Raw genomic sequence first — 18997 nt, forward strand, 5'->3', positions numbered from 1 at the left:
AAGAGACTCCCTATGTCGTCCCTCCCCTGTTCAATACTGACTCCTTGGTATTAATGTTTTATGGGCAGCAACTCCTCGCATTACCTTTCATATGGGGTGCGGAAGCTCCGAGTCAGGCGGAGACATGCCAGGGAAGCCACTAGCCACGGGCTGGGAAAAGTTGCAAAATTTGATGGTCTGGGAAAAGAGCCTGCTGTGAAGACAAAGCTGGGGGTCTTGCTTAGGGAGTGGAATATCAAATCACAACGTGAAACCTCCAAGGTGATGCATGTATCACCACGGTGCTGTTGACTCCATAGAGTCCTCAGGGCTCAAGAGGGGCTAGTTGACCCCTGCGGGTTTGGGGATGGCTGTCTGGAGAAAGGCTTGGAAAGCACCAACAGTGTTCACTTCAGGCTATGGATCAGGCCTTCAGATCCTGTCTTGAACATATCATACATTCACAACAGGCAGGTCACACATAGAAAAACCCAGATGCATAGTCCGTTCTCAGGGAAGAGCTTGGTTTGAAGGTGCCTTCTTCAAATGACTGAATGGGGGCATCGCAACAGCTGCTAGGAACTCATCCTTGGCCTGGGTGCAGGGCGAACAATCCCAAGTCTGTTCTCAAAGGTGCTCTCTCTCTGGCAGGGAAAACACAGTCGAAGAAGAGTAGGGTTGTGACACGCCCAGCTGGTGCATAGCCCCTGGTGAGAAGAATGGGCCAGCATCCTGGAGAGGAACATTCTGCTGGGGGAACATTCACTTACCACAGAAAACATTCTCAGTAAGATAGCTCCTGCCACTCTGGGAAACCAGTTATACCTACTTTTAGACCTCAGGGTAAAAATTTTAAAACAAACATGTTTGTCTCCTTTGGTGAGATTCTGAATATTTTTTGTGCTGGGATAGAGTGAGGTATGATTTGGAACTCACTGTGAACATTTCCTGGGAACCTAAGTTGAGAGGGCGGAGGCTGTGGTGTAGGAGTATGGTGGATTAAGCCACCACCTGTGGCCTGCAGTGTGTGCACTGGTTTGCTTGTTCTGCTTCTGATCCAATTTCCTGCTAATGTGCTTGGAAAAGCAGCAGAAGAGGGCCCACATGCTTGGCTGCCTGCCACCCACATAGCAGATGGAGTGATCCAGTTCAGGGTCAGACTTCTGGTTTTGGTTTGGCCCAGCCCTGGCCATTAGGGCAATCTGGGGAGTAGATCAGAGAATGGAAGATCCCCTTTCTTTCTCTCTGTAACTCTGCTTTTCAAATACATTAAAAAAAAAATCTTTAAAACAACATTGCACATGAATTATGAAGGTCTACTTGCTATTCCAAAGATATTTAACTGTGTTTTTAAAATTTTTCTCTGTAGTTGTGATCTGAGACTTGAATAAATACAATCACTAATTGCTTTTAGTAATCTATAGCCTACAATACTGCTTTTAAATTGAAATTTAAGCTTTCTAGTTCTCTCCAAATCAAAGCCAATCATTCCTCCTTTTCCTTGTCACTTTTTTTTTCATCTAGCCAAAATATTTTTGGATAGCCTAATTGAGTTCCAACAGGATAATTTGTAGTGGTGAAAAAACTAACAAAGTCACAAAAATCGATTAAAATACTTTTCAGGCACAAATGGACCAAACATAATTTTATTCAAAGGAAACCTGTGAGGTTTTTGTTGTCCTGAGACACCACCGTTTTGCAGTGAGTTTTCATGTAATTCTCTTGTTTGCTGTTGAAAACCTTGCCTTCTTTCTAGGCTCACAAAACAACCTCCAATTAATACACAATCAATCCGGAAGGCCCCCTAGGAAATTGCAGATGAAAGTTTGCAGCTTCACTGCTACTTGAAAAAAACAAAACAAAACAACCACACCTCTGGAGCAAAGGAAGATTAGCCACAGGAGGATTTCTATCTTCCTCGAGGAAGGTGAACACCCCTTGGTGCTGTCAGGAAATCTGGCCATGTGGCTGTGTGTGAGGGATTACTCTGCATCCTTCACTTTCTTATGAAAAGCCATAACTTCCCACATGACTTTCTGTGCCATGACCAGGCCAAAGCCAGATGCACCATCTGCAGGGTCTTGCACCCCAGTGTACTAATACCTGCGATGGCATCTCCTTGGACTCTGCCCAATGGTACATCATGAACGAGGGGGCTGTGGGGAAATGGCTGCAGGTGCTGCAGCGGAAATGGCTAGTCAAAAATCCCTTTGCCAACGTTTACAACATCTGAGCATTGTAGATTGCCTCTTCTGATGTGTGTATTATTGATTTTATTTTAGATTTATTTATTGATTTGAAAGTTAGAGATACAGAGAGAGGGGCAGGGAGCGAGCAAGTGAGTGAATGAGAGAGAAAATGAATAAATCTTCCCATCTGTTGTCTCACTGTTCTAAAGTCAGGCGCCAGGAAGCTTCTTCCAGGTCTTTTGTATGGATATAGGGGCCTAGGGGTTTGGGCCACCTTTCATTGATTTTCCAGGTGCAGAGCAGGGAGAGCTGGATTAGAAGTAGATAGGAAGGTTCTTTCTCCCATAAAGCATTGCCAGATGCCCATGTATCCAGGTGAACCTAGCCACACCCAGTCTCTAGCAGGTTACTGAAGGCAAAAAATACTTCCCCATCACAAGACATTAAAGGTGGACCTTTCTTTCCTAACAAAATAACTTTCTGGAGAGAGACTTCACTTCTTCATCTCAAACTTATACAACTTTTAGGGAGAGAGGTGTCTCAGAGATGCTGAGATACCTGTGAGGTAATGTTCTGTGTACCGGGCCGGCTGACCTCAGGATCTCTGGAGAATAGTGAGCCTCTTGGATGAGGAAACATGACAGCTCTCCGTTTTGTGTTCCAGCTTCTCTCTGTTCTGCAATCCTGCTCCAAGCACTGCAGAGTAGATGCAGCAGGATGCATTTCCTAAGACCGCCCGCAAGTTGACCCAAGATCTAAGGTTTGCTTCATAGAAGAGAATCCACAATGAACTCAACCGATGACTTCAAGGCTATAGTTTGGACTGAAAAGGTTGTTTTTTCCTTAAGAATTTTTGTTCAAAACAGAGGTTATTTTTTCTTTGGATTTTTTTTTTTTGAATGAGTCAAAACATAGACCAAAATCCTTAAGAGGGTATGTGCAAATTACCCAATTTAATAGAAAGTGAAGATTAAAAACAGGGCTATCTTTAAAAACATCTAGAACATGTCCATCAAATTTCACAAGGTTGCTAGTAATGATATGTCATATCATCTTTAAAGTTTTATATATCAATTGAGCACCTGAAACAGAACCATAAAGCTTTGGTTACCAAGAAATATTTCCTTCACCTCCTTACAAAAAAATAAAAAACAAAAACAAAAAACCTAAATGTTGGAAGTGCTAAATGTGAAGGTCATCCCCACATGAAGCCATCCTGCTGCGGGATATGCCATAAAGATGAGCGGTCTTAGAATCACGGGCTCTTAGAGCTACGGGATGATTCTTGCCCATCTCTCATCTCCACAGAGGGGCCAGGAAAGCTCACTGTGCAATAGCAAGCGAGGCAGAGCAGGCTGAGACCATGAGCATGGTCCCCGCTTCCCTCTCACCCACCCTGATGAAGTGGAGGGCCAGAGAGAAATACACATCTCCTGCCAGTGAGACACAGCAAATTCCAGTTAGAGAAAATCTGATGAATGAAAATGTTAGTGTATGCCCCGTCTTGCTTTAACAAACCTCTGAATTAGCTAGACAGCTGCCTAGCCCTGAGATGGTGGGCGAGAAAGGGGCAGTGTGGACTCTCCAGATGTTTGCGCTGCTTCTGTCATTTGGCAATTACACCGTGGAGAGCCACCAGGTGACCCCTTAGCATCTGGAGTGGGGCAGGTGACTCCCAGGACTCCCAGAGTACCTTCTGTGATCTAAACAAATGAATCCAAAAATTGTTCAAATGTAAAATGCTCTTTCTTTAATTACTAAATTAAGAAAGTTAAACAATTTAAAAATGTGAACTCACAAATAAATCGTAACAAAAAAGGAATTAGGCCTCTGGAGTTGCTATTCAGTATTAAAAACTCAATAGAAATAGGAGTTTTGATCCGTTGTTGTGCAACATACGTAATTCAAGGTTGGTACAAACAACGACTGAAAATGTAACACTTGTCCTTGTGCACCCCCAGGAGATGTAAAGCAGTGCATAGTCATTCCATGGGAGAACCTTGGAGGCGGAGAAAGTCGCTGTCAGCCGGGACAGGAGCTTTGTCACGCGCATTTTACAATCGGAAACATACAACCCTCGCCCACCCTCCCCCTTCCCCTTCAGTTTTAGTTGCATGAGAAAGTTTAGCAGGTTGTCTTGACTACAACGCTATGGGTTTTAGACCATTTACATGTGGCTATAAGGTTTATTAAATTAAAAAAAATTCAAAAAACATTTCTGCATTCATTTTTCTTTTAACTGTAAGAAGTCTGTGTGGTTTCCGTCTTCCAGTTCCCTTTGTAGTATTGGCTGTTTGTTGGCTTAAGTTGGCTCACTTTTAAGTTTCCAGAAAAGAAAAATAGTTGCAGTGAGTTGAAGCAAATCCTGGTAGCAGAGCTTACAGATTCAGCCCTGGAGTGTGTCTTGTAAAGAGTCAAAGGAACGTCCATCGACAGGTGCAGTTGGGAAGGAAAAAAAGTACAATCCAGATGGAAAAAACCGTCATGCTTTGAAAAGCCAAAAATGAGACCACCGGTTCTCAGAACGATACCAGTCCTTTTTGATGCTGATTTTGCAGTCAAACCCTCACTGTGGGTCCTAAGCTGCGTGGCCCATGTTGGCCGTGGTCATACATTAGCACCCACATGGTATATATACAGAGACATACATTTTATATATATACACGTATAAGCATTTATATAAAAAAAACCAAACACCTGTCCTGATTGTTTTTTGTTAAAACATGAAAAAAAATTTTATTGTTTTAGACAAAGAGGCCACTTTTGCAAAATAATACCTTTTTTTTTTTAGTTGAATCAGGTGGTGAAGACAGAGTTAAAATCACATAGGATCTGCATTTTAAAAAAAGGAAAGCACTAGGATTGTTGGCACTGGAGTAACTATTTACACTGAACAGAGGTTTGGCCTTTTACATAACATCGATACAATGCATTTTCCCAAGTGTGGGAAATAACAAGGTTCTGTCTCATATGCTTCACGGAGGAGGTTCGGATTTGGGGATAAGTGTCATTAATGAGGGCCATGGACGTTCGTCAGCCTCGGAGTCACATGCAATCTGATGCTGGCCGGTTCTCGCCTCTTGGCTCACGCTCGGGGCAGCTGGCTACGGAACTGAAAGCTAGTGGGGAAGGAGGGACTAGCCTCTGGGACAAAGGTCTTTTCTCTGGGGACACTGTGGCCGGTCAGTCGCTGTCCATGGCGGTGGCCTTAGAGGTTCTCACCAGGCTGATACTGGGGCTCTGTGGCGGTGAAGTAGTCTTCCAGGAAGCTCTGCAAATACTCAAAGGTGGGACGCTCCTCGGGGTCCTTTTTCCAACAGTGGATCATGAGCTCATGCAGAGAGATGGGGCAGTCCTGCGGGCAGGGCATCCGGTAGCCACGCTCCACCTGTTCCAGCACCTCCCGGTTGTTCATGCCTGTAAAGACAGCGGCCACGAGAGTGGGCACCTTCCGGCCGGCTGAGTTGAGCCCTCCCCACTTGTACCCACTGCGCTCCTTTCTTCTACCTGGAACCTGCATGTGCTTAAAGCCCACCTCCTCCGAGGGTTGGGATCCCACCCTTGGCCGGATCCCTTGTCACTGGGAAGGAAGGAACACAGGACTGTGTGCCCAAACCTGTGGGATCAATCTCAAAGTGTGGGCAGTGTGAGAAGCCGGACACTATAGGCAACATGTTGAGTAACTTCATTTATGTAAAAATCTAGAAGGGGCAAAACTGTGGTTGACAGAAAGTGGATCGGTGGCTGCTAGCAAAGTAGGCAGGAAGGCTCCAAGAAGGGGCTGGAAGGAATGCTGAGGGGTGAGGGAGATGTTTTGTATGGGACCAGAAAAATTCTCCTCGTGAAAGGCCTGGGAATAAACATTCGTGACTGTAGGCTGCATACGGTCTCTATTTTTTTTTTCTTTCTTTCTTTCATTTTTTACAACCTTGAAAAGCATACAAAACCAAACCAGGCTGGGAGCCAGACTTGCCTCTGCTGACCCCTGCTCTGCGTGGCACACACGGTGTTGTGATATTTATGCCTGCCCAAGCCCACTGGCCTCTGGCCTTCACACGGTTGTCACTGTTAGTAAAGTGATGCTTTAAAACAGCTGATACAAATATATGAACAAAACAGCCAAAGCTCACCCCATTTCCTGACCCCCAAGCCCCAGGGCTGTGAGCGCAGGCTGCCCCCTTGCTTATAGCAGCACTCGGCTGTTCATGAAGTTTACCAGTCCACTCACTGCCCTATGCTCGGGCAAACTCTTGGAGCCCCACCATCTGTGATGGGAGCTCATGCCAACATGGCTGAGCACCAACTTGGCCTGGTGACTCAATAGTGCGCTGGGGGTGTGGTGACATGATGTGAGGGGAGGCGGGGTGCTTCTTGACCCCCTCAGCCAGTACATGTATAAGGTGCCCCCTCCCTGGCTTTCTGAGGGATCTGAGTGTGCAGCCTCTGCCTGCTGGCCTTCTGAGAGTCCACAGCACATGCCGGGTGAAGTGAGGTGAGGGCCTGGAGCCCTGTCCTACCCCTGTTGCCAGGTGGTACTCTCTCGTTTTTTACCGCCTTTCCACCGTGTCACTTCTGCCAGCTCTTCACCAAGCACTCGCGTGTTCTGGCTGCTCCTTGGCCTCCAGGTTGTAATCTGGAGTTTTTCCCAATTCCTGACTTGGTTGGTTAACAAAAGCCAAGAATCTGCTTCCAAAACACTACAGAAACCTGGAGTCCTTCCCCCACTCAGTTTTATTGCCTCTCAGAGTCCTAACCAGCAGGACAGCATGACATGCTGCAGGTGGCTCTCTCTAGCCTGTGGGAGGTGGCAAGTTGCTGGCTGCAGCCCGGGAGGGTCTGGCCTTAGAGCACATTCTGCCCCCTCCCTAGCCCACCTCTGGCTCAGAGACATTGGGTTTTCCTGGCCATGTCACAAGTTTTCCTTGCTGTGTTGTTATCTTCAGAGCTGGCTGGTTCCAAGCTCCTCCTGGCTGCCAACCACAGAATCGTCAGTCCCCTGGGACCCTGCCAGACACCTTGTTCAGGTGGGTGCTCTAGCAGCTCTGTAACTCATTAGCTGGAAGGCTCAGACGATTGAGAGCATGGGGGGTATGGGAGGAAGCCAGAAGCACCCACAGGAAGGGCATCCAGTTGGAGGCCACAAGCCACCCTTCACTGGCAGTGGCCCACACAGAGGGGGCATGGGACACAGTGTCCTGGCATTTGCCTGCCCTAGTGCTTGAGCCCAGCAAAACTCTGAAAACCAGGGAATTGGTGCAGTTTCCTGGACAGCACAACTGGTCTCCCTGACCTCAGCTGGTGACAGAATCTGACCTGCAGGGAGGCTGCTAGCTGAGAGAGTAGAAACATACTGACTCCACAGACTGCCCTGGGATTGATGTGAGACCTGTCAGGTCCCAGGGCAGGGTGGCAGGGGTAGGGCTGGGGTAAGATTAGGGGTTTGGCCGAGAAGCCTCAGCAAAAATGACAGTGTTGCCGCTTGCCAGCCAGCCCGCAGGAAGGGTCAGGAAGAAAGTGGAGTTACATGTCCCCATTCTCGCTCCCAATATTGTTTAGTCCGGGCCTAGGGTCCCTAAGGTTTCAGGAACCACAGAATCTAATCCTGAAGAAATCCCTCCCATCACTGTCTCTGCTGGGAACCCATAGGAACTGGAGAAAAGACAAGAGTCTTGGAGGTATGACAGGCCCTTCTGCAGGTGGCTACAGCACTTGCCTTCCCTCCCCCATCCCGCCAATGCCTCCTGAAGTTTTAGTCTGGCTCTCAGACGCTCCATCCCTTTTGCTCTGTGCAGCTTATGTCAGTAAATGTCTCAATCTCTCATTCCATTAAAAAAAAAAAAGCTCCAATGGAAAGATTTCATTAAAAAAAGGAAAAAAAAAAAACCCACAACTTTTAACTCAATCTCTGCCAACAGAAACTTTGAAGTGGCCACCAGGGTCAAACCCATTCGCGCAGGACTCAGTGTCAGCTTCACTCACAGCAGATAAGTTCACTGGAATCTCATGAGCACGTTGCAGCCCCCAAAGGCTGCTGCAGCCAGGAACTGCATACTGCAGCCAGCCAGCCGTGGCAGTGGGCTCACATGTCCCCCAGTCCCGGCTCCACCTGTGCTCCTCCCCACTCCCCACCTCGTCCTTTCCCTTCTCATGCTTTCTTCTCCCAGACCTCACAAAGCACCAAGAGGGGAGGGGACACTTATGTAACCAGTTTCCTGCATTGGGGCCAAGTTGAAACATACTAATGACAGCACTGCCAGAAGAACAGGATATCTGACACAGGGCTTGGCTGACAATGACAACTGGAACCGGACTAGCTCTTTTCCAGCGTCCATGTGCCAGAACTCACACAGCTGACCCACGGATCTGCCACCTTCATGGGGGGACCCCCGTGACCACGAAGCTGTGCCAACTCAGCACTGGTCAAACCAGTGTTTATTTTCATGACAATAGCGCAGTAAATGGCTGGTGGTGATATTTAAATATATAGTATTCTCAGTTGCAAGAACTTTGCAAATGGCATTATTTCAAGAATTTCTATTTCAGCCAAATGGATTTTATTCTTCACACTACTCTAAATATGGGCTTGTATAGCTATATCTATATACATATATATTTTAAATGCTATCACACTTCAGTTTAGAAGGAAAACTGTTACTTCCTCTCATTTAGCCACTTTCCCCCAAGATTTTGGCTTTACCTAATAATGAGCAGTGAAGGGAGCCAATGGGAAGGGAATACAAAGGCCATGGAGCTAAGGAAGGTCAGGAGAGAGGGGACAGCTACCCCATTCACTCGATGCCATTCTCATGGGTGAAGAAGAGGGTTTTATCGTGTTTGTTCCTCTTAAATGAATCATTTATTTGCAAGAGTTACAGAGAAACAGTGAGAGACAGAGACAGAGAGATTTTCCTCCTTCTGGTTCACTCTCCAAATGGCTGTAATGGTAACGACTGGACCAGGCAGAAGCCAGGAGCTCAGAGCTTCTCCCAGGTCTCCCATGTGGATGCAGCAATCCAACCCTTGGATCATCTCTGGCTGCTTTCCCAGGCACATTAACAGAGAGTTGGATCAGAAGTGGAGCAGCTTGGACTTGAACTGGTATCCATATGGAATGCCAGTGTCCCAGGCAGTGGCTTAGCTTGCTTTGTCACAGTGCTGGCCCTATTGTGCTTGTAAAGGAGAAAGTGGATAGATGTGGGAAAGGGTACCCAGGGATTTTTGCTTTTTTCTTGGAGATTTCTTTGGGGCTTGGTGTGGGGGCACATCTTAGGGAAATTGCCACAGTTGGATTAACAGGTTTCCTGCAGTGACATCTAACTGTGGGGCTGCCTGGTTTGTAGCCTGAAAGAGGCACAGGGCTAGGCAGCCAGCAAGCACTGACATCCTTGCCCCATTTCCTTTGCCCTCTCCAACCCAGGGGTGAGCAACCTGCCCCTCTGCTCCCTTGCTGGCCTTGGTCAGGGTCATGCCCGTAAGAGTCCAATCCCATGGCCCTCAGCAGTTTAACCTTTCAGTCCCTCCTCCTTCAGATCCTGCCATGGGAGGGTCCTGTTACCTGGATCTTAGGCTTCCAAACACAGGGACCAACTGCTATTTCCAGTGGGTCTAACCCAAACTCTGATGCTGAGTCTTTGATCAAGCGGCCTGTACCCACTTTTAATTTTTATTGGGAAGGCATAACATATTTATGGAGAGAAAAAGAGACAAAGAACTGTCTGCTGGCTCATTCCCCAAATGGCTGTAATGGCCGGAGATGAGCTGGTTGGAAGCCAGGAGCCAGGAGTTTCTTATGGGTCTCGCATGTGGGTGCAGGGTCCCAAGGCTTTGGGTCATCCTTTACTGGTGTCCCAGGACGTAAGCAGGGAGTTTGGTGGGAAGTGGAGCAGCCAGAAAATGAACCAGTGCTCATATGGGTTCCTTGCACTTGCAAGGTTAGGATTTAGCCATTGAGCCATTGTGCCAGACCCTGTTATCACGTGCACTTGTCTGCCTTCTCTCTTTGCTGTCTCCTTCCCTTTGCAGTCTCCCTGCCCCGAATGCTCCCTTTTTCTCTGAGATCCTTTACGGGAGGAAACACAAGTGACTTTGGGTCGGCAGAGCCCTGAGATGCATGTCACTTCTCAGAACTTGGAACTGTGCATTGGTTGTGGGTGACCTGCCTTCCCTGACCTCAGACTGTCAACACACAGCTTTGCCTTTCGCTGTGATATTGGCTGCTCGAGTCACTGTCTTCTGTGACCCAAGAGTGGGTTTTACAGATTTCTGTCTGCAGGTCTTCTCAGTACAGATCTCAGAGGGGCCCTATCTGCTTAGCTATGGGTTTGAGCTGTTATCTGTTGAGGTTTGCACCTGGATTTAACTTTGGGATGCAAGAACCTGGATTTTCCTGCCTCCTGCATAATTAAATACTGATGGGTATGGCATTTAGGTGATCAGATAGCCATGTTACCTGTGCAAACTGAGCTTTCTGTTCAAAGCAAATCACAGCATCCTGTGTACGAGGCCTTTGTCTGCAGCTCCCCCTGCTTTCAGCCTAGCCCTCTGAGAGGCCCCCCTGTCTGCTGATCTGCTGATCTGCTGAGGGGGTGTCATGTTAGTGCTCCGAGGTGCTTGGTCAGCATAGCCTGCGCCATTGCAAGTGCCTGTGTGATGGGACGCCTGCATGCTCTGGCTAGCAGAGAAACTGGGAGGCTGCAAGTTAGGCTTTTCACTTGGGATCAAAGTAGAAATTCCAGGCAGAACACTGCTGATCAAAAAGTATGGATAAACATGAAAGACTTGTCATAAGAGGCATGGCAGTGAGCAGTTTTGTCTCTCCAGGTCCATTCTACCAGACAACTCCAGGGCAGCTGTGTTTATCAAGTCCTCTGTACTAATACAGAGATGGCAGCTGCTCTGGTGCTGAAACACACATGGTTTATTTACAGCTGATGATGATCAGGTATCATAAAGGAGCCTTTTGTCCCAGCAAAGGAGGTGTGTAAGAGAGGCTGAGGTTATTGCGACCAGGGCTGTGAACCTGCACAGCTGAGAAGTTGGGGGCACAATGTGGATGCCTGTGGGAATCCCCCTGGCTGCCTTCTGCCCACATCTTTGCCTCCTGTGGGTCACTGTCACCACCTTAGAGTAGGTGGGGTGGTGGTGGGACCCTCGGGCATCCAGGCTGGATTCTTTTGGCAACACTGTGAGCTACGGGCAGAGCTCCGAGGCTCCTTGGTGGGGGCAGGGTGGGCAAAGGACACTACACCCTGGGCTGGGGTGACAGGTTTCATCCCGGCCTGCCACCCTCCTGATGGCATGTGAGCACCGAGGGATTTCAGTCTGTGGTTTGAGGCTCTAAGGGCAAAGGGAGGAGTGGAGGGGGACTGATAACTCTTTGAGGACGGTAGCCCTAGTTTCACCAACTGCCCTTGCCTCTTCATGGCATTATCAAATGAATGGCTTTGTGCTTAGTAAGTCAGGCAGCTGTGCCTTGCCAGCTGATTGGAAAGTGTTTCTAACCCAGGGAGAAATGCTGTCTGCTTGAGTCAGTGGTCCAACTCCCTCAGGCCCCACCAGACACCTGCGATGGGTGTTTGTCCTGAACCAGGGCATAGGAAGGCCTGGGCACTGTGGACCTGCTTTACCCTGAGCTTCCATGGGCTGCAGGGTTGGGTCTCCAGTGCAACTTTGAGGATGAAGGCCGCCTTGCAGCTGGGGAAGGACATACTCCACCTACTTGTGATGATGATGGATCAGTTTCATAGAGGCTCTGCAGTCCATGGGCGGATCTGAATATTTTGTTTCCCACACCTCATGGACCTTTTCTTTTTTTTTTTTTTTCCCTTCTTTTGTCTCATTCATTCACCAACTTCTACTGAGAGCCTGCTATGGGGCAGACACGGTGCTGGACACTGGGAATACACAGAAACTCTATTCCCTTTGGGGCAGGTAAGAGGGTCAGACAGACAATCAGAAAAGGAGCAAGGTGGCATGGAAGCAAGCTGTGGGGCTGGGTGTGAGGCTTAACTGGAGTTTGAAGGAGCCTGAGGCAGACACAGAGTCCAAGAGAGCCTTGCATGTTCATGACCCCCTTTGCCACCCTCTCCTGATACCCAGTCTGCCTTCCCCGTTTCATCTTCTTCTATATCAGCACTTGCCAACATATTTTATTTCTTTATCTTTGCTTATTGTCTGCCTTCTTCAAGAAGAATGGAGCTCAAAAAGATAGGACTTTTCATCTGTTGGTTTACTGCTCTATTTCTGGTGCCCTGGAATGTCAGGAGCCATGTACTATAGCCACACTGAAGCCATTTTGAATATAGAACTATGGGCCAGTGGAAAATCCCCGGCTGGCTAGATGCTTGGGAAAGAAGTTATGAAACTAATCACATACTTAGCTTCAATTGTTTCTAGCAACTGTTTCAGAATGTGATTTATGCTGTACCTGCTGACATCTTGTTACTGGTTACCTATGCTATTGTCGATATGCTGGTTACTATTGTTGATATGGTAGCTGCTCAGGAACAATCGGTCTTGAGACCATGGTTGCATCCCAGTTTCTCCTTTCCTCCCTGAGCCTTAGTTACTGGAGAATATAAAAACCCTCAATTAAAATCAATAAACTGACAGCTTGATCAGACATCCTGTCTTGCTGTCCATTCTTCATGTCTCTTGTCCCCTTCATTCTCTCCTAGGTGGTTGCGACCCCCGTTGACTGTCCTGCTGGATGGGACACTGGAACAAGTACTTGGCACACACAGAGCTCAGTAAATATATGCGAAGAGACTGAAAGGAAAGGTTTGCGAAGGGCTATGCCAAATGAAAGCTTCGAGTGTACATCTAGAAGGCAGGGGAAAGCCTTGGTGTTTTTAACTAGAAGCCCGGGATCACTTGGTTTGTTTTCTGGGATGGTAATTCTACGTGACAGTGACAGGGAATGGCGGTCGTGCATGGGATGCAGGAAGCCCCACAGAAAGGTCACAACACAAATGTGTGACAGCTTGACCCAGCAGTGGGGGTAGAGGCAGAGAGAAGAAGAATAAGTCGAGAGAGGTTTTGAAGGTCAAGTGTCATGATTCTATGTACCATACTCAGAAAGCTGCTTTCACTTCAGTGTTTTAATTTCATATATATAATAACCCACCAGTTCTAATCTTGAGGCAAGAAGTGACCCAAAGCCCGAGGTACAGAAAGAGCAAGCTAGGCTATAACACTGAGAATGTACCAGCTCAGGCTGCTGCCGGAGCTGGAATGCGATGCCAGTCTTTGGAACTGTGTCTACCCCTGGTCCTAACCTTGGAAGCAACCTTCCTTCTGTGGTCAGGGGGTGCCACTCCTGCCTTCCTGCTCTCCTGGGCATCCTCAGCCAGTATTTATCGTGTGGTTTCAGGGCTCTCATCCAGCTTGAGACTGCCTTTCCCTTTCATTTTATCTATTTTGCTCACAAAACTTGCTGACTAACCAACCGATCCGAGGTTTTATTCTCTCTTAATCCACTTGCCTTTTCCTTGGTCACAGCTCATGTACTCCATTCTCAGTTCTTTCTCAGCGGCCCGTTTCTGGGCAATGATAGCTGGACGCTTTGGTAAAAACCCCTTCTAGGCCACGCCTTCCTTCCCTGCCTCATCCTCACCCATCAAAGTACTGTTCCTATGCATTCAAAGGTGGCAGGAGGCCACCAAGTCAGATGCTGAACAGCAAAACATATTCCCACCTTCTACTATCCTTGCATAAAAGAATTGCTCGAAACACATTCCAGCCAACCAAGAAATGATCACCTGTAGGTCAGACAAGTTGAGTCTCATGGTTAAGATGCTGGCATCCCATGTTCGGACCCCTAGGTCTTGATGTGTGGCTTGGGCTCCTGACTCCAGCTTCCTGCCTTTGTGGGTGCAGGGAGGCAGCTGTTGCTAGCTCACGTCACTGGGGGCCCACACGTCTGTGGGAGAGCTAGACTAAGTTCTCAGCTCTCGGCTTCTGCCAGCTCAGTTGTGGTAGTTGTGGGCTTTTGGGAAATGAACAAGCAAATGGGAGGTCTCCCTATCTGTTACTTCTCTGACTCATTTCCTCTCAAATAATTAAATAAAAACAACAACAAAAAAGTAGAGTGCACGTCATTATGGACAGAGATGGTGGTCTGTTCCAGGCTAGCATGCACAGGCACAGGCTGAGTGCAGGAAAGCTGAGACGTGACCCCTTGGAGTGAACACTGACTGACATGGCCACACAACAAGCAGCGAGAATGTTGAGGGAGGTCCTTCCTCTCGCAGAGATGTGTGGGACGAGGCGTGGTGACACTACACATTTCTTTGCAGCTCTAACCCTTCATTAGGGTAAATAACCCATGACTGCACCCACTGTGTAAACATTCCTTCCTCTAGGAGAACTCTTACATTCAGAAGTCCCATTCAACGTGACTACAGCTGCGCTAACAGACCAAGTCACGATGCACCTGTGGGAGAACAGGCCCGGAAACAGTTGTCTATGGCTTTCTTGGGTGAGGAGCAACTTGCGGCACTCTCTCCTCGGCCGCCACTCCCACCAGGTTACTCATGACTGGCCAGGTCCCCCTTTCCAGCTGCACCCCCAGGTGCCTCACCTGCCACTACTCCTTGAATCAGCCCTGATCTCCTCCCAGGTCTTGGTGCCACCCACCTGCCAGGCTTTGGGGATTCTGCGTCGCCCCTTCATCTGCTTACCATCCAAGGTCTGCTTTCCCGGCCTCCCCCCTACCTCTGGCACACAGCTCGTTCTCCACCACCCCTGCAGAACTATGGGCTGGGCCAGGCTCAGAGTCCCCACATACCAGCAGCTGTCACCTGGATGCAGTTATGTTAGACTCCTCGGCTAGCTTCCTGATGCCCTTGTATATGGGTGCCCACTGCAGGTGCTTCCAATGGGCCCTTGTCTCAGTGCTAAGAGCTGGGGTTCACTGAGGGTAAATTCAGATCATCAAACCCCTAGTGGGTCACCTCCTCCAATACCAAATAAGTCACCAAATCAGGCTGGTTGATATCTTCCCTGCCTGTAAGTACCAGGGCTGCTGGAGGGATGTTTGCTGACTGCTCTCTTTGGCTCTGGGGCAGAGCCTTGCCTATCCGTGGCAGGGATCCATCAAGGTCTGCTGAGAGGATGGGCATCTTATCTGCACCATTTCCCAGGTAGGACAAATGCCTGGCCCAGTGGGCCCTCCTTGAAGCCATGCTGGATGAGGGAACCCTCTTATCTAAGTAGTAAAGTGAGACTGTGTTTCTTCATGCTAAAAGCGAAACATATGTGTCTTCCTTCCCTGTGGCCCTGCCTCCACCCCTTTGTCTTGGCCTCTGTGTGCATGTGTACGTATATATAGATATGTTTGTGCATGTTTGTACATGTATGTGTATGTATATATTTGTGTATGAGTGTGCTTGTGGGTATATGTGTATATACGAGTATGTGTGTATGCATTCATGTATATCTGTGTATATGTGTGCATATGTATGTGTTTGTGTATTTGTATTCTTGTGTATGTCTGCATGTGCACATATGTGTATGGTGCACATGTATATGTGCTAATGCGTGTATCAGTGTATATGCATATGTGTGCACAGGTGCTTATTTATGCACACACATAGGTGTAGGCATCTCTGTATCTACGTATGTGCAACTATGTGCACGTATATGCATGTGAGTGTAGAAACAAAGAAGCTTTGGATTCCTGGAAAGTGGAAGCTTCAGAAATGTAAAACCTTAACTCTCCACCACGCCCTGAATGTCAATAAACACAACACTTGGCCAGGGGAGACTGAGAAGAGATCAGTTCAAAATGTAGACAATGAAAAACATTTTAAAAATGAGGTGGCTTCACATCTTTAAAACTCAGAGCCACGGCCTGAGCCCAGCACATTTTCCCCTCTGGAGAAGCAAATCAAAAACACCCGTGCCATGCTCCAGCCCCTCCCTGCTGTGCTGCCAGGAGCGGCAGCTGGTGCGGGGCACCAACGAAGCTGCCTCCACCTGCATCGGCCCACACCCTATGCTGGCACTGTGGGCCCAGGGATTCTGTCAATTTTGCCTCTCCCAGTCCCTACTCCCAGGGGTGCTGGGGCCGTGGCAGCCCAGAAAGACTTCCTCTTTACATGTGCGCCTCTGTGTTCCCTGAAGATGACCAGAAACAATCATAAAAAATGAACAAAGGGATTACAAACTAATCTGCTCTTGCTGCCTCCTCTGACTGCAGATATGATTACAAGCCCAGGATTTGCAAGAGCTCTAAATTCCTCATTAATCTCCACTATCGCTTCCATCAAGGTTTTTTTTTTTCCTTCCCTTTCTTTCTAGCTAGCTCCTTTTTTTAGGCAGGGAATAAGGAGGAGCTGTATTCTTCCTTCACTCAGCAGTAACTGGAAAATATGTCCTTAACATTTCAAAGAGCAGCACCTGCCTGCGCTGTAACCACTAATGCGTGCAGGTGAAACAGCGCTGGAGCCCTTTGCGTTCTCATCCAGCTCAAAGAATGAACTGAAGCACAGAGAACCTAAACCTGGGGTTTCTTTGGGGAGTGTAGAATCTTGATAGTCCTGGAAAGTTCCAGGCTGTAACTATCTTGTTCCCTATTTTGTTATTGCCCATCTTTGCCTGCCCAGCCACAGGAAAGGAATGCTTTCTCTAGTGCATCTCAAGTGTGCCTCTTGGTTCCTCTGACCATCTGGAGCCAGGGCCTGCAGAGAGAGCAGCTTCTGGCATCTTCCCGACAGCCTGGCTCCTTGGGTCAGTGCTGCAGGGTAATCAAAAAGTGGAGGAGGTGCGGGAGTGGGGCCGGGGAGCTGTTCCTTCTCTTTCTCAGAGACATTGCCTGCAAGCTTCATTTGGGCGGAAGCTTCAGCCCTGTGAGTAACAGACATGGGCTCCTAATGAGAGCAGAGGGAGCCCTTGCACTGAGGAGCATGCATGTGGACTTCGGATGACACCAAACCAGGCACATGTCCCTGGTGGCTGCTTGTCTGCCTCCAGCCCCCTTAATGCTACATTCCTCTGGCTGACAGTCGGGAATATGGGTGCAGTTTCCCCAGGGAGGGTCAGAGAGCATCCCATCTGAGGCCCGTTTCCACAGTTCTGTTCTTACCTGGGTATGGCACTCTCCCTTTGGTGACCAGCTCTGTGAGTAAGATTCCGAAGGACCAGACATCAGACTTGATTGTGAACCTTCCATACAGGGCTGCTTCGGGGGCCGTCCACTTGATGGGGAACTTGGCACCTGCAGAACGGACACGTGGTTACTCGCCGGGCACACAGAGCAGGAAGCCACCTTCCCGAGAGCAGGTGCAGAGGGAACAGAAGAGAGGTGCAACAGGAATGAACTGCCACTGAGACATGGGGTCTGGTCCTGGTACTGTAACCTGAAACATACCAATGTGATCTTGAGTTTTCCATCAAAAAGGATGTGTGTGCGTGTGCGTGTGTGTGTGATTCCGAGGAACAAAGGAGCAGCTTTGGATTCGTGAGAGGGGAAGACTTCACAGAAACATCACAGATGCCACAGTTCTTTAATATCTCAATAAAGACAGGGCCTGGGTGGTGGTGGCGGGCCCTCTGGATTCCTGACCTTGACTCTTTGACCCCCATCAAAGTGTTGTAGGTTTCAACAGAGTTGTGACTTGGGGCAGAGATGTCTATATATTTTTCTTTTGCTATGAAATAATGCTACATTACTAAATGCACAAAGGATTAAACTGCCGGGTTCCTTCCAGGAATTCTCTGGGATGTAAGAGCAGACTTTGCTCTTAGTGCACACCAGTCCCACCGATCATCCTGCTGCTCCCAATATGGAGATGCTGGCTGCAGCTCCCGAGGTCTGCTGAGAAGGGCTGCACTTCCCTACGGTCTCCTGCTCCCATCTGTCTACGGCATGGGTTACTCTCCTCCACGCACTTTCCTTCTTATCTGATGCTGCACTTACTCCCTACGAAGTCACCTTTATCCTGGGGTAGATTTTTTCTTCTGCACTATATGAATCCTTACCTCCTTACCTATCTCCTGTCAGCTAGAGAAAGCTTTGTTAAATGTTTGGTATTTTCTTTAAAATGTAAAAAAGTACTTATTTTCAATTTATTTGAGAGGCAGATGAGAGAAGAGAGATAGAGGGAGGGAGAGAGAGAGAGAGAGAATCTTTTATTTGCTGGCAACAGCCAGGGGCTGTGCCAGGAAAAAAGCAAGAAGCCAGGTCTCCCACGTGGGTGGCAAGGAGCCAAACTATCATCTGTTTTCTCCAAGGATGCCATTATCATAAAACTGGATTGGAAACAGAGCAGTCAGGAGTCAAACAAAGCTCTGATACAAGATGCAAGCATCCTAAGAGGTGACTTAACAGGTGCAAGCAACACCCACCCTACTGTTCGTTTTTGGAGGAGGAGTCCTAACTCAGTGACTCTCTGGTTTCTCAGAACCAAGGAGCAGATTCGCACCAGAGTCAGTAGAATCATGTCTCAGGTTTCTCTGATCATGAAAGAATCCTTTCCCTACCAAAAGGAAGGGTGGGTGCCCCCCACTTTTCAGTGCTCAAGATGCCTGCCTGGGGAGTTACAGGGTATTCAGCCTCTTGCACCGGCTCTCACACTTCAACCTCAGCAATCATACAGTGATTCCTGCTATGTCACTGAACAAACTAAAAGAAAAACACACAGACTTCTCAGTATTAATGTAAACACAATTGCATGTCTAAAACATGTTAATTCTGCTTAGGAGCACCTCCAAAAGGTGTACAAAGGCTGATGAAAATCAGAAATTTTCATGGTATCTTCTCTGAAAAGCCTCTATGTGAAAAAGTGGCAAATGATTAAAATCTTTAAATTAGCAAGTTTTTAATAACT

General features: G+C 48.0%; 1 protein-coding gene across 6 annotated transcripts in view; it reads right to left on the bottom strand.

The window, feature by feature from the left end:
- Window positions 1-3090: 3090 nt before the first annotated feature.
- Window positions 3091-18997, bottom strand: part of FYN (FYN proto-oncogene, Src family tyrosine kinase) — a 117798-nt gene continuing 101891 nt past the window's right edge. For 5 of the 6 annotated variants that reach the window (XM_040983909.1, XM_040983907.1, XM_040983904.1 and 2 more), the window contains 2 exons: window positions 17254-17385; window positions 3091-5585 (listed from right to left, as the gene is read on the bottom strand). In XM_040983909.1, coding sequence (XP_040839843.1) covers window positions 5377-5585; window positions 17254-17385 — 341 coding nt within the window. In that variant the 3' untranslated portion in view covers window positions 3091-5376. The remainder of the gene's footprint in view (window positions 5586-17253; window positions 17386-18997) is intronic. The other variant, XM_040983908.1, reaches the window with a different exon arrangement.

This window comes from Ochotona curzoniae, unplaced genomic scaffold (assembly GCF_017591425.1).
Source record: "Ochotona curzoniae isolate NIBS_2020 unplaced genomic scaffold, NIBS_Ocur_1.0 contig_3819, whole genome shotgun sequence".
NCBI lineage: Eukaryota > Metazoa > Chordata > Mammalia > Lagomorpha > Ochotonidae > Ochotona > Ochotona curzoniae.